Here is a 12,878-nt window from a genome sequence, read left to right as displayed (position 1 = left end):
CCCCCCTGTCTCTCTCTCTGTCTCCCCCCCTGTCTCTCTCTCTCTCTCCCCCTTCTCTCTCTCTCTCTCTCTCTCTCTCTCTCTCTCTCTCCCTCTCTCTCTCTCTCTCTCTCTCTCTGTCTCTCTCTCTCCCCTTTCTCTCTCCCCCTCCCCCCTCCTCTCTCTCTCTCTCACACTCACACTCACACACACACACACATCTGCATGTAAGTTCCAATCAAGGATCAACATCAATACTAGCCACTCCAATCAGTTTACTTTTAACCTCTCAGTCCAGGGATACTGAGGCTAAAGAACAGTACCCAGTTATCACTCTGTCTAGGCTTACACCAATGCTAACTCAATACACACCGGAAACTAAGATTGATCTGCTGGGCTCACTCCCACTGCAGCCTGACATTTATCCACCTCTTTTTGGGCTTCTTTCTTCAATTAATTATTCTTACAGCAAACCTTCAATTGGAACAGGACATTTAATACAAAAAGAGGGACACCATTACAATGAAAAGTGCTTTCAAGCCTAAAAGTACCTGCTGTGATATGACATTCCTCTGCCTGCTATTTTAACAAAGGCATTGACCCATTTATTTTAAATGGGTTAACATCACTTTTTAAAAATTGGACAGAGTGCCATATAGAATCCTTCCACGGCCCTCATGACTCCCTCCACTATGACCTCCTTCACCCAGTGCCCCTCAATTCTACAGCACCTTTTGGATCTTAGACTTTCCATGCTGTCCCTGTATGTAGTACTCCTACTTCCTGAAACCCCTTCACCACACTTCACTCTACCGCTACTCCCCTGACTTATAAAGATTGACCTACATTAAGTTATCTTCTGAATTCTGCCCATCATTCTTTGCTCAAGAAAGAGCAACATACAAGCTGAAGATAGACACAAAAAGCTGGAGTGACTCAGCAGGTCAGACAGCATCTTTGGAGAGAAGGAATAGGTGACGTTTTGGGTTGAGACCCTTCTTCCTAAGCAACATACAAGCTATTTGGGCATTTATTGCTACCATTTGTCTGCCTTTGCTGTGCTCAAATTGGCTCTGCATGTAATTTCTAATCAAGGATCATTGTTAAGCATCAATACCAGCCACTCCAATCGGTTTATTTTCCCCCTCTTAGTCCAGGGATACTGAGGCTAAAGAACTGTACCCAGTTATCACTCTGTCTAGGCTTACATCAATGCCAACTCAATGCACACCGGAAACCAAGATTGATCTGCAAGGCTCACTCTCATTGCAGCCTGACATTTATCCACCTCTTTTTGGGCTTCTTTCTTCAATTGATTACTCTCACAGCAAGCCCTCATAGTCCTCGTAGTAGTTCTATTACCTCCGAGTTAATGTGCAGAGAGTAAAGCACGTTTTGCAATTTCCCGATCACATGCGATGACGCTTTACTAAAGGAACAACTATCCTTCTGAACAACTGCAACGCATGGCTGTTAGTTTCACAATTAGCAGTTCCTGCATTGTTAAACACCAGTGTTTAGTTTTAGTTTAGTTTAGAAATACAGTGTAGAAACAGGCCCTTCGGCCCATCGAGCCCATGCCAACCAGCGATCACCGCTTTAAGGTTTGATCGAGCCCACTTCTTCACCTGATTACTGTTTATCTTTACTTATGAGTGCCTTACACATTAGTTATATGGTTGCTAGTCAGCAAAGGTTAAGTGAAGGAGACAATTTTTAACTGTGATGCAGCTTAATGTCCAGCTACGTTCGAAAGCTTGAACCAGCCCCTTGTCAAGCTGGGGGTAATGCAGGACGCCAGTAGGTCCTGGATATTTACTTGGTGAACTGTACCCAGCACTAGCCACCAGTGCCCGTGGTAGCTCCTTCACTAAGTGAGGCACATCATTACGCCCCACTTAGCAGTTTGAAGAAGTGTCTTGACCCGAAACGTCACCCATTCCTTCCCTCCAGAGATGCTGCCCGTCCCGCTGAGTTACTCCAGCATTTTGTGTCTATCTTTGGTGTAAACCAGCATCTGAAGTTCCTTCCTTCTACTTATAGCTACTTATAGCTGTTGCAAATTACTTTTCTCAAGAAAGTGTCCACTGGCGACTATTCTGGAAATCTGAACTTTCTAGATAGGCAGACATATTATTAACATTTTCCCAGCATACAGCACTGAAAAATACCCTTGGGCCCGTGTTGTTAATGCTGACCTTTTCCTCTGCGTTTTGCATGAATGTGGATGTGAGGGGTGCTAAAAAATGAACACACTGTCCTGATCATTCCAGCCCTGAGTTCATTCACACCCCCTGCCAAAAAGCAAATCAAAGTACGCCAGTGAATTATTCCCAGAAGATGTGAGTGACTTTCCCTGTTTAGTAATTTAGCGGAATCTGTAGCAACAAATGTTACAAAGTAGGAAACGATCCTTGCTTGCTTACCAGAGAGCAGTGTTGTTTGTCCATTGAACTATTTATTATTCATGAAGAGCCCTTAATGATTTTAACTAGTGGGTCATCAGTATCACAGGCGCCTGTCAGATATATTAATTTAAAGTACTCTGTGCATTATGTAAATATGTAACTTCGAAGCAATTGTCAGCTATGATACCCAACTTTCACGTAACTATGTGTAAGAAGGAACTGCAGATGCTGGTTTAAACCGAAGACAGACACAAAAAGCTGGAGTAACTCAGCGGCACAGGCAGCATCTCTGGAGAGAAGGAATGGGTGACGTCTCCGATTCCTTCTCTTCAGAGATGCTGCCTGTCCCGCTGAGTTTCACGTAACTATGGCACTTAATAAAGTAAAATGGGATTGGTGTAAGAGGGTTCTTGGTGGTTGGCACGGCCTAAGGAGGCCAAAGAGTCTGCCTCTGTGCTGTACGGATCAATGAAACCTGATATCCTAATGAAAGACTCATGTTGGAGAACTTGGGTTTTTTACTCTGCATTTCTTGAAGGTGCCGATCTGGGGTCGATCTCCAAAGTAGCGGGCAGGATTTTCCATCAAGGATAGGAACGTATATTGTAATCAGTAATGGGAGTCCTACATAGTTTCCCTGCTCTTTAATCCAGAGGCCAAATGTGGCCGCCTCAACTGTTAACCAGCATGCTGCTTGAAAGGTGGGTCGAAAGAGAGATCTATCCTGAAGTGATGGCGAAACACTGCCATATGGTGTCTATGCCTGCTCAAATATTGGAGAGTGGCCTTTCCAAATTAATTAAAACCAACACAACAACAGTTGCTGCATTTCAACCATAAATTCACTGTGGGAACAAATTCAAGGCGTTCTCATGCACCATATAAAAGCAAACATTTTTCATCTCTTAAGTGACATACTTTGCAACTTGGAACAAGGACAAATTCTGGGACAGGCTCCTTGCTGTGTAGTGACTATATCAAGATCAGTATTTCAGCTTGCACACAACAGAATCTGATCCAGGCTCTTCCTACAAAAAGAGCAAGGATTCGGGTGGGGGAAGTGGGAAGGGCTTGTTACTAGGACACAAGAGTTGCTCTGCTAATATTATTCCCTCAAAACAGACCACTGTGGTTTTCCGACATTTATGTCTGTTTTGGAACCACATATGGGAATTTTCTGAAGGCACTGTCCACTTCCTGTGACTGCTAAAATAATTACAGCTGTGTAGTTGTCATTACCGCAGCTGAAAACTTAGTAAGGGAAAGATGTGGTGGGATCAGTTTGAAATAAATCACTTTCTCTTGCAGCAAAGTTTGTCTTAACAGGGATTGGACACCACAGTCTTTAATGCAATCCAGCTGGGAGTTTGGGAAACATTTATTATAATGGGAGGGTTTTTAATCCCTGAATTTGTTATAATGAGATAAATGTCATTAGTCAGATGGAATAATTTGTCAGATCTCACAAATCTTCCAAACCAAACAGTAAAATCAAGACCAGAAGGTCTCAAGTCCAGCTCCCGGTCTGTTCCAAGTTAGCTGGGGAAGCAACACAGATTGGTCTCGTCGACCCAACATTAAGAGGGATGATAGCAGGTAGGTTTCCTAATCCAGATCAACGCTGGGTAACTCCTACTCAAAACTGCACATGCCAATATATATATATATATAAGAAGCATAAGAAGAAGTACAGAAATGAGGGCTAAAAACACAGACAGCTAAAATCCTTATTTTGAAATGATTTTCTAAAGCAAATCATAATGTTTGTTGCTATGAATTTCCAGGTGGCCAGAGAATAAACCGCATACCCCATTGTTCAATAAAAGCTAAAATGGCACATTATTTTTGGACGTAAGCTGTTTATGAAATTAAGGCATGTTAAATATTGGTGTTTTTTTCAATCCCCAAAAACATTTTGAAACTCATTTTAAATTACTGCAATTGTGTTTTTGCTGCTATTTTTTTTTTAAATAGCTGGTTTGCCATTTCAAAGCATGATGAGCACAAGTGAAAACACTGTGTCTAAAACTGGACTTGTGTGGACAGAAGAGAAATGTGTAGGAAGGAACTGCAGATGCTGGTTTACACCGAAAATAGACACAAAGTGCTAGAGTAACTCAGCGGGACAGGCAGCATCTCTGGAGAGAAGGAATGGGCGCCGTTTCGGGTCGAGATCCTTCCGCAGACTGGGAGTCAGGGGAGAGAGAGACTAGAGATATGGAAGGGTAAGGTGTGAAAAAGACAGATCAAAGCAGATGCTGCTCAAGGAAATGTGGAATGGTTCATTATTAGCTGAGGGGAAAGTGACAATGAGGTGGCCAGTTGAGAGGTTGGAGGTTGGTGAAATGGTAAAGATATCGCAGTTTGCGATGTTACTTTTAGATAAGGAGGCACAATATAGCTGACAGGTCAAAATACAAGTCATTTAAAAATGGAAGATATATCTGCCAGCCAGCAGCTTTTACAACAGCGCTTACCTACACATGATTTCATGTGTCAGAAGGACCCGGCACATTTCAGGATTCTTGTCCTGTCCCTCGTAAATGATAGCCTGCAACAGAAAGGGAATGGTTAAAAACTAAAACGTCACATCTCTCATTCAATCCTCAGGCTTTTATTGTTATTCATTCCCAGGCTGATGGCATTACATTCTGGCAATATTAGTGTTTACCCCTCACTGCCAGCCCCACTGATGTGTGTGACTGGCTTTCTCAGTCACTTTGGGGACAATCTGAAATGAATGTCACTGTCTCCTTACTTGGTTCACCATCAGATGAGTTGGGTAAGGAGGACTTTGCACGTTTGTGTTTTACTTTCACATATTCAGTTCCTCTGGAGTGGATTTACATGTTTAAGGTCTGTGTTAATGTTCATTCTGGCCGATGTTTATCAGTAATCTCAAATGATACTTGAAGTGTGATTTAACTGAATTTCCTTCCTGAAAATGGCATTACTGAAAGGGTTGGATTTTGTAACAACTCAAGAGATTTTTTTTTAAACTTAATTTAAATTCTCAAAGTGCAAAGGCAGGACTTGAGTTTTCCCATCTCTGCATTATCCTAGATTTGCCTCAGCGTAATTGTGTCACTATTAAAAGTCCTGTTTTTAATTGAGCTCACATCAATACGAGCTCTAAATCAAACCACTGGACATGAGGAAAGTGTGCATTATTTTATCTGACTGGCAAACAATTCTTTGCAACAAAATTATTAATATCACTGGGCAACATACGACTACCAACTAGTGTTTAATAACTAAATATCAATCCATGCAACAAATGCAAAATATTACAAAACTGCACAAAATCAATGACTTTGCACGTTTGTGTTTTACTTTCACATATTCAGGTTTGTGTTTTACTTTCACATATTCAGTTCCTCTGGAGTGGTTTTACATGTTTAAGGTCTGTGTCAATCGAAGGTATTTATTCACAAAATGCTGGGGTAACTCAGCAGGTCAGGCAGCATCTCAGGAGAGAAGGAATGGGTGACATTCTGGCCGATGTTTATCAGTAATCTCAAATGATACTTGGTGTTATTTAACTGAATTTTAAGGTAAGTGAGACAGTGAACTAAATATAATGATGAGACGCTACACTTTTCTGAGACATTTTAACATTTAACATTTTAACATTTTAACGTTGATTTGACCGATATTAATATCGCAACTTTTCTTTTCTTTTAAGATTGTTTTGTTTTACTCATGACTCCACACTTACTGTAGATGGAAAGGGCATGTATTGCGTTTTGTCTAAGAAACTCTCATCGATGTTACTTAAAGGAACAAATTAGAATCCCAAGTCTACTTCTACCAAGTCCCAAGCCTCCGTTTCTGCACGGTGTACATTTACAACCCGAGAAGACCTTTTCCTTGACTGCTCAGTGCTTTTGATTTGGGTTTTAAAAAAAATATAAAACAAGTGAATATTTCACTAGCAAAGATGAGTGTTTTACAAAAGTTGGTTGCAATTCTTAAGCATTCTGGGGATGATGTGATTATCAATACTTCCAAATCCTTGGCCGATAATGTACTTTTTAAAGGCGGGTGTTTATTCATCTGCCTCGGATGCCAATTAAAACACAAAACCACTCCACCTACTGACCACTGCGACTGCTGTGCGCAGAAACTCAACGCTGAAAGGAACAAAAAAAACTCAAAGCGTTTCATGTCGGATTGTAGCAGGATTTATCAAGTGAAATGTTGCAAGAAGTAGGGGAGTTTATACGATGGGTTCGGACTGCTCTTTATATATATTTTTTAAAAACAAGTTCACTGCAAAGATGCAAATGACGAGAACTCTCTGAGCAAAAGGAAACAGAATGCAAATCATTTCCATAAACCGTTATGTCGTCTTAAGCACAGTGGTTATCAAATTATGAATAATGTAGACACACGATAGGTGAACTCGTTGTAACTCTGCATAATTATTGCACAATTGCCAGTCTTCAGAATTACCCTGCGACGCGCCAAATGCAACCTCGCATATTTTCGATATTACTTACATCACTATAAATAATGGGCCAAAATGGGAATCCAATATAGAATACTCATTACACGGCTCGCTAATTTCATGTTAATTTCTACATTTGCACAAAAAAAAATCCCTTGACAAAGTATTCCCTGACACGTTTCGCAGTGGCCTGTCTAGAATACAGCGTCGCTTGTGTTTATTCAGTTTAGTTCCCCCAAAACAGGTCCGAATTAAATTTAAATGAACGTCGCAATGCAACAAAAAAATATAAATATATATATATATATATATATATATATATATATATATATATATATATACATACATATACAACATCAGAGCAGAAGCGATTAGTGTGTGTTTGGGAAATGTGTTGATGGGGGTCGGTGGGGGGAGGGGAGGGGGTGAGACGAGAACATGTTAGACTGCGGGCCCAAGACAAAGATGAGGAGAAATAGGGCGGCAGATTTGTAGTGCTGCTCGCCGACAGATGGTGAAGTGCGATCAGAATGCCACCCCAACTGCTCGCATGTGTTTATTGTTGTTTCCGCAATCTCTGTTTTCGTGAGAAGGCTTAACCTCTTTGCCTTACAGACACAGAAGAGAACGCAACAGCACACACAGGCTGAAGAAGAAATAAGAAAACGCAGAACTAGCCAGCATATTTTGTCTGCGCTTCATAATGTATGGAAAATGATTTGGAAAAGCGAAATATATATTGATAAATGGCTTAACACAAAAAAACGTACTAAATCCTGCAGTGGGAATAAACCCATTGAAAGTAATATGTTTGATCAGGGCTGTGATCTGATTTTTTTTTAAACTTCATTCATTTTTAATGCATTCGGATAATTATTTCTTCTCTTACACGTGCGGTCATAGCATGCGACCAGGCATTTAGAATAATTCTCCTTCTGGTTATATATGTGGAGGACCGAACGCACACACACCTGAGTTGTTTTTAAATCGGCTTTTCTATGTGTGTGTGTGTGTGTGTGTGTGTGTGTGTGTGTGTCTGTGTGTGTGTGTGTGTGTGTGTGTGTGTGTCTGTGTGTGTGTGTGTGTGTCTGTGTCTGTGTGTGTGTGTGTGTGTGTGTTTGTGTGTGTGTGTGCGTGTCAGTGTGTGGGTGCACCAGAGAGAACAGAAAAACCGAGCTTAACTTAAAAGCTATGATTTTATTTTTTTGTAAAACAGCCGAAGTTTGATGGGCTGGGATAATCAAGAGTCGCCGAGGTCAGTCGCAGCCGCGGGTCTGAACGGCCCTTCAACCTTTAAATTCTCACTGAAATCACCGCTCGAATCGGAATATGTGCAGAAGAACGCAGCAAAGCGATCTCCTTCAAACACTACAAACACCCCAATTGTGTGGAGTGGGTAGGAAAAGCACAAGACTAGGGGTGGGAGTGGTGGTGGATATGTATACATTTATATTGAATAGATTGGCTAGGTAAAGTCCAGGATAAAAATGACAATAACAACAGGTTATTTGGAGATTGTTGTAGCCAGATTACCAAAATATTAATCTGACATTATTCAATGTTCTCTTACCCGTTTAGCTAGTTATCTGTATAATATATAAACGCGATATATAAATGTCTACGTGAGCGCACGCTGAGATGTATAATTACATTTAACAGCGATTAGTTTGGAATAAAGTGTTTTGATTGTTTTAGGAAAGATTTAACGTGCGTTATTATATTTTTTTGCACACGTACATTAAAGTTCTGCGTTGTGAAAATGTGTCTTGTTAGAATGTGTTTCGGACCGAAATGATCACGCTGTTTCCGAGATTATAGTTGAGTCCTTTCCCGGGCCACGCTACTCCTCAGTTGTGACATTCAGAAAGAATATCTAAAAGGGTTGTTGGGATATTTTCAAAACAAGATTTGCCTGTTGATCTTATGGTTTCTTCTTGGACAGGACGCGAGTCACATTTCGAAACCAAACGGCGAAGGAGAACATTTCGGACCAACAATTAATGCTTATCTCATTGCAAAGTAAATCTCCTCTCTGTAACACTGCGCGGGGTTTCAGTTTCCGTGAAATCATCCAGAGAGTTCGTGAGTTTGGAGAGCGGGAAAATGTTGAAACGTTTCGCGTGTACAACGGATAAAAGTTTAATGTCCGTGAGTTCTGGTGTACTCCTGGAGTCTCGTTACAAGCGGCAATGCTGGGCCTTAAACCGGTGAACGTGGTCACTTAGTAAATAAGAAACACTGGAATTAAATTGATATTAAAGCTAATGGGATGCGTTCCTGTGACTAAGGGAACCTCGTGTGAATTTGAACTTTATTTAAAGAGTGTGTGTGTGTTAATGATGTGTGTCTGGAGGTGGGGGGGGGGGGGTTGAGTTGAACTGGCAACTCTGGTTTACAGTTGTGAGGGTTGTCAGTGGACTGACTTGGCCCGCTGGACTAACTACCGCTTTAACCCGAAAGCGGTAGTTAGTCCAGCGTGCCAGTTGCGAGTTGAACAGTCAGTCCACTGACAATCCTCACAACTGTAAACCAGAGTCGCCAGTTCAACTCAAGCGCTGGGGACATTGGAGGGAAACCGGCGGGTCCACGCAACTTTTAAACCACACTGGGCACATCATCAACTCCAAAGATCCACCTCACTAATCACAAACTAAACCCCATCGCAGAAACTGCACGTTTTGGTCCTTGGAGCTGCTCGGCGTGGACATCTAGGCTATACTGTGACCCCCGACCCCCCTGTCGCCTGCCTTTATTGCGCTTCCGACTTCAGCACTGGGTGTCGGGCCCCATCTGTCCACTCCCCACCCCTTCCCGTCATCACCTCCACATCCACAGTGCTCACGGCGGCGTTTACCACAACCACTACTTTGTTTAGCGCCAGCGACATCTAACACCTCCCGCTGTCCAACTGCCCCTACCCACCCCCCACACCCCCCACCCCCCAACCCTTTGAATTGTTCCTCCAAAAAGCACCGCCGCTTTTCCGCGGGACAATTCTATCTGTGACTTGGTCCGCATTTCCAACTCCACCTTCTCCGGGACCTAGTGTTACCACCCTGCGCACGACTCAAAGTGCGTTCAGTGGTGGTTCTTTTCAACAGTTCTGAAATTATTGTCATTTTAATCCTCGCAGTGAAGATTGGCCTTACCTGTTTCGTCATCGAGTCGATGAGTCGAACGTACAAGTCTTGTTCAGTCCTGATCCCTGATCATAAGAACACAAAAGTGTCACGCTCTCCAACTTCTGAGTGTTAGTGCAAGCATTCAAAACAATCTCCATTCATTTCCCTTCCCCTCGAAAACAGGCGCATATACATGTCATGATTTGTGCGTGATTTGTGTGAGAACAGTTCCATTTGGTGTAAAGATTGCGAAGAGGAGTTTGTTTACAAGCGGATGAAGGAAGTTTTTGGGGATAGATGTTGGAGCAGTTGTACTGATGCAACGCGCGTTTTGTTCTCTGTGAGTCTGCCACGCAGATCGAAGAATTAAAACTCCTGCTTCTTTGGAAATGCTGAAGGTCGGGCGGCAGATATGCTTGACAAGAGGCGACAATGTTTTATATACAGGATGTGTGTGTGTGTGTGTGTGTGTGTGTGTGTGTGTGTGTGTGAGAGAGAGAGAGAGAGAGAGAGAGAGAGAGAGAGAGAGAGAGAGAGAGAGAGAGAGAGAGAGAGAGAGAGAGAGAGAGAGAGAGAGTAGAAAGCAGAGTGTGGTTTTAAACAGCGTGAAGTTCACAGACAGTAAGAAATCACATTTCCAACAGGCGGGATTGTATATCTAAAGGAGAGGGAAGAGAAATTGGGCGATGTAGAGTTGGCCGTGTTGTGTGAGTCTACGAGTGTGCCGCTGGCTGGCCCAAGACGGGAATGGTGTATCTATCTGTCTATCCAGCGCGATCGTGGGGCAGTTGGATGTTAGTTCGCACAACTGTCAGCGAGGCAACTCACCATTACTGTAAAGCAGCTGTAATCTGTAATGTATTCCATTATTGGTCTTTTCTCCACTTAGTTCCTGAAACAATGTTTAACAAGAAGGAGTATTTTTAAAAACGCTGCCAAACAAAGCGAAACCGCAACTTAAGATTCCTTTATAAAAAGTTTTAATGCGAGTGAGATATTTGAGTGTTCGGGACCCGTGGGCTGACCGTGGGCTGACCGCGGGCTGACCGTGGGCTGACCGAGCGACACTTGCATTGGAACCGGGCGACTTTGCTCTTGAATTAAAATTTTAACCATTGGAAAAATCACAATCATTATTTTTTTCTTGCTAATCTAAGAACCAAGGACGGAGTTTAAAATATCGATATATTTCGAGTTGGTCGGTTATAGTTGATTATTAAACATTTTGTCAATATATTGAGAAGTGGTCGTTTTGTAGGTGGCGCGGCGATTTCGGTGGCGGTAACCGATCGCCAGTAGATCAATGAGTTCCTATCGCTCCCCGGTCTCTCCAAAGCTCGTCTCCAACTTTTCTTATTGAAACAGAATTGAACTTACTTTATCTTTCTCCACGAACCCCACGAAGGCTGTCCTCTCTATCTCCACCGGCTGGCCTTGGCGGTCGTAGAGGGCCAGCACAAAGTGAAAGAAGTTGGATTTGCGCAGATTGGAGGGCGGCTGTTTTTCGAAGTGAGCCCGGGCAAGGCCGACACCGCTACGGATGAGAAGAACAGGGAGACTCGGTGAGCCGAGAACAGGCACGGAGTGGCAAAATCAGCCCCAAAACACAACGCGTTCCGAGGCAATGTGTCAGAAATACAGTACGCAAACTTCTCCTTACCCCAAATCTAAAACAACACAGCACTTAGTAAAATTCCTGATTGATTTACAGTGTAATATCAGAAGCGATGAACTCGCTGTTTTAATGATTCCGGGAACTGGTCGGAGTGACCGCTTCCACAACAAAACTTGCGTTATTTTAGGATTAGTCGGTTAAAACAGTTTTCATTCTTTTTTTCAAAAACTCGCTTTTGGAGAAAAAAAAAGTTCGTGCCGTGTTATCGGGGAGCTTAACGGGGCAGAATGTAGAGCGAATATCACAGTCACAATCAATGTCCCAATTTATACATTCACCCAAGAAGCGAAAAGACCGAAAAATAGGGAGACGGGGACCGATTACAGAGAGAATGTTGTAAAGATGTCAAATTAAATGCACGCGCTTGACATCACCTCCAAGCCGAATTTTGCCAGTTCTACCGAGCATAATGAATAGCTGCGTTGAGATAACGAAGGTGCGTGCTGAACATCAACAGCAATAGATACCAACCAAGCCTACCTTTGAGCGGCTGTATTCGCATCCATTATCCCGGCTCCCTGCATCCAAGAGCGGACGGCGTTCATCCCGCTCCCGATCGGCTCTTCCTTCATGCTTCCCCCGCTGCGTTGTATATTTTCCTGAATCCCAAACATGGGAACAAGCTTTCTTTTACACCTCTGTCTCTCTGTCTCTCTCCCTCTCTGTCTCTCTCTCTCTCTCCGAGCTGCCGACAAAAAGCCAACAGAACCGTTTGAGATGTTGAGACGCAGTTTACAGGCAAGTCTCCTCCAAAAAGAAAGTACACACACAAAATAAAAACAGTGATAACTGTACTGCGACAGTCACCGGGGAACAGAAGTGATGAGGGGCAAGAGACAGAGAGAGGGAGAGAGAGAGGGGGGAAGGGGAGAACAGAGGGGGGAGAGGGGCCACGGAGATCCGTCCAAGTGAATATTCCCAAGGAAGAGGGTCCAAGACTGGAGAGCGCAGGTGAGACTGAAGCACGCGTACAAATCAGGCCGGGCTATCGGGCTGCAGAATACCAAGTGTCATGGTCCAATTAGAAACACTAAGTTTATTTTCTGTGTGTGTGTGTGTGTGTGTGTGTGCATTCGCAAACGGTCGCGTCTGTCAGTGTGGCGAATTAATCACTAATGCAGGACGACGCGATTTTCCCTTGTGAACGATGCGGGGCTGTTGGAGCGGGGAGGGGAGGGGAGGGGAGGGAGGGGGGTGGGGAGGGAGATTGGTGGGAGTGATGCTTGTTCTCTGATCTCTGGGGG

General features: G+C 43.2%; 1 protein-coding gene across 1 annotated transcript; it reads right to left on the bottom strand.

Annotated features, from left to right (window-relative positions):
• Positions 1-3,378: 3,378 nt before the first annotated feature.
• LOC144599783 (transcription factor COE1-like) lies at positions 3,379-12,659 on the bottom strand. Its single transcript, XM_078411019.1, has 6 exons — positions 12,115-12,659; positions 11,337-11,493; positions 10,788-10,851; positions 9,987-10,042; positions 4,865-4,938; positions 3,379-3,415 (listed from the first exon to the last, which is right to left on the bottom strand). Exons 1-6 carry the CDS (start codon positions 12,246-12,248, stop codon positions 3,379-3,381), a joined length of 522 nt encoding a protein of 173 aa, XP_078267145.1. The 5' UTR covers positions 12,249-12,659.
• Between the last annotated feature and the right edge of the window lie 219 nt (positions 12,660-12,878).

This window comes from Rhinoraja longicauda, chromosome 14 (genome assembly GCF_053455715.1).
Source record: "Rhinoraja longicauda isolate Sanriku21f chromosome 14, sRhiLon1.1, whole genome shotgun sequence".
Lineage (NCBI taxonomy): Eukaryota > Metazoa > Chordata > Chondrichthyes > Rajiformes > Arhynchobatidae > Rhinoraja > Rhinoraja longicauda.
Note: the sequence above shows the minus strand (reverse complement) of the source record. Positions and strands in the feature narration are given on the sequence as shown.

Coding starts and splice junctions, on each gene's coding strand:
- LOC144599783 (XM_078411019.1), bottom strand. CDS start 12,248: ATGTTTGGGATTCAGGAAAATATACAACGCAGCGGGGGAAGCATGAAG. Junction 10,043..10,787: donor ACAGCTGCTTTACAGTAATG/GTGAGTTGCCTC, acceptor TCTTATGATCAG/GGATCAGGACTGAACAAGAC. Junction 3,416..4,864: donor ACACATGAAATCATGTGTAG/GTAAGCGCTGTT, acceptor CTCTTTTTGTAG/GAAGAGCCTGGATCAGATTC.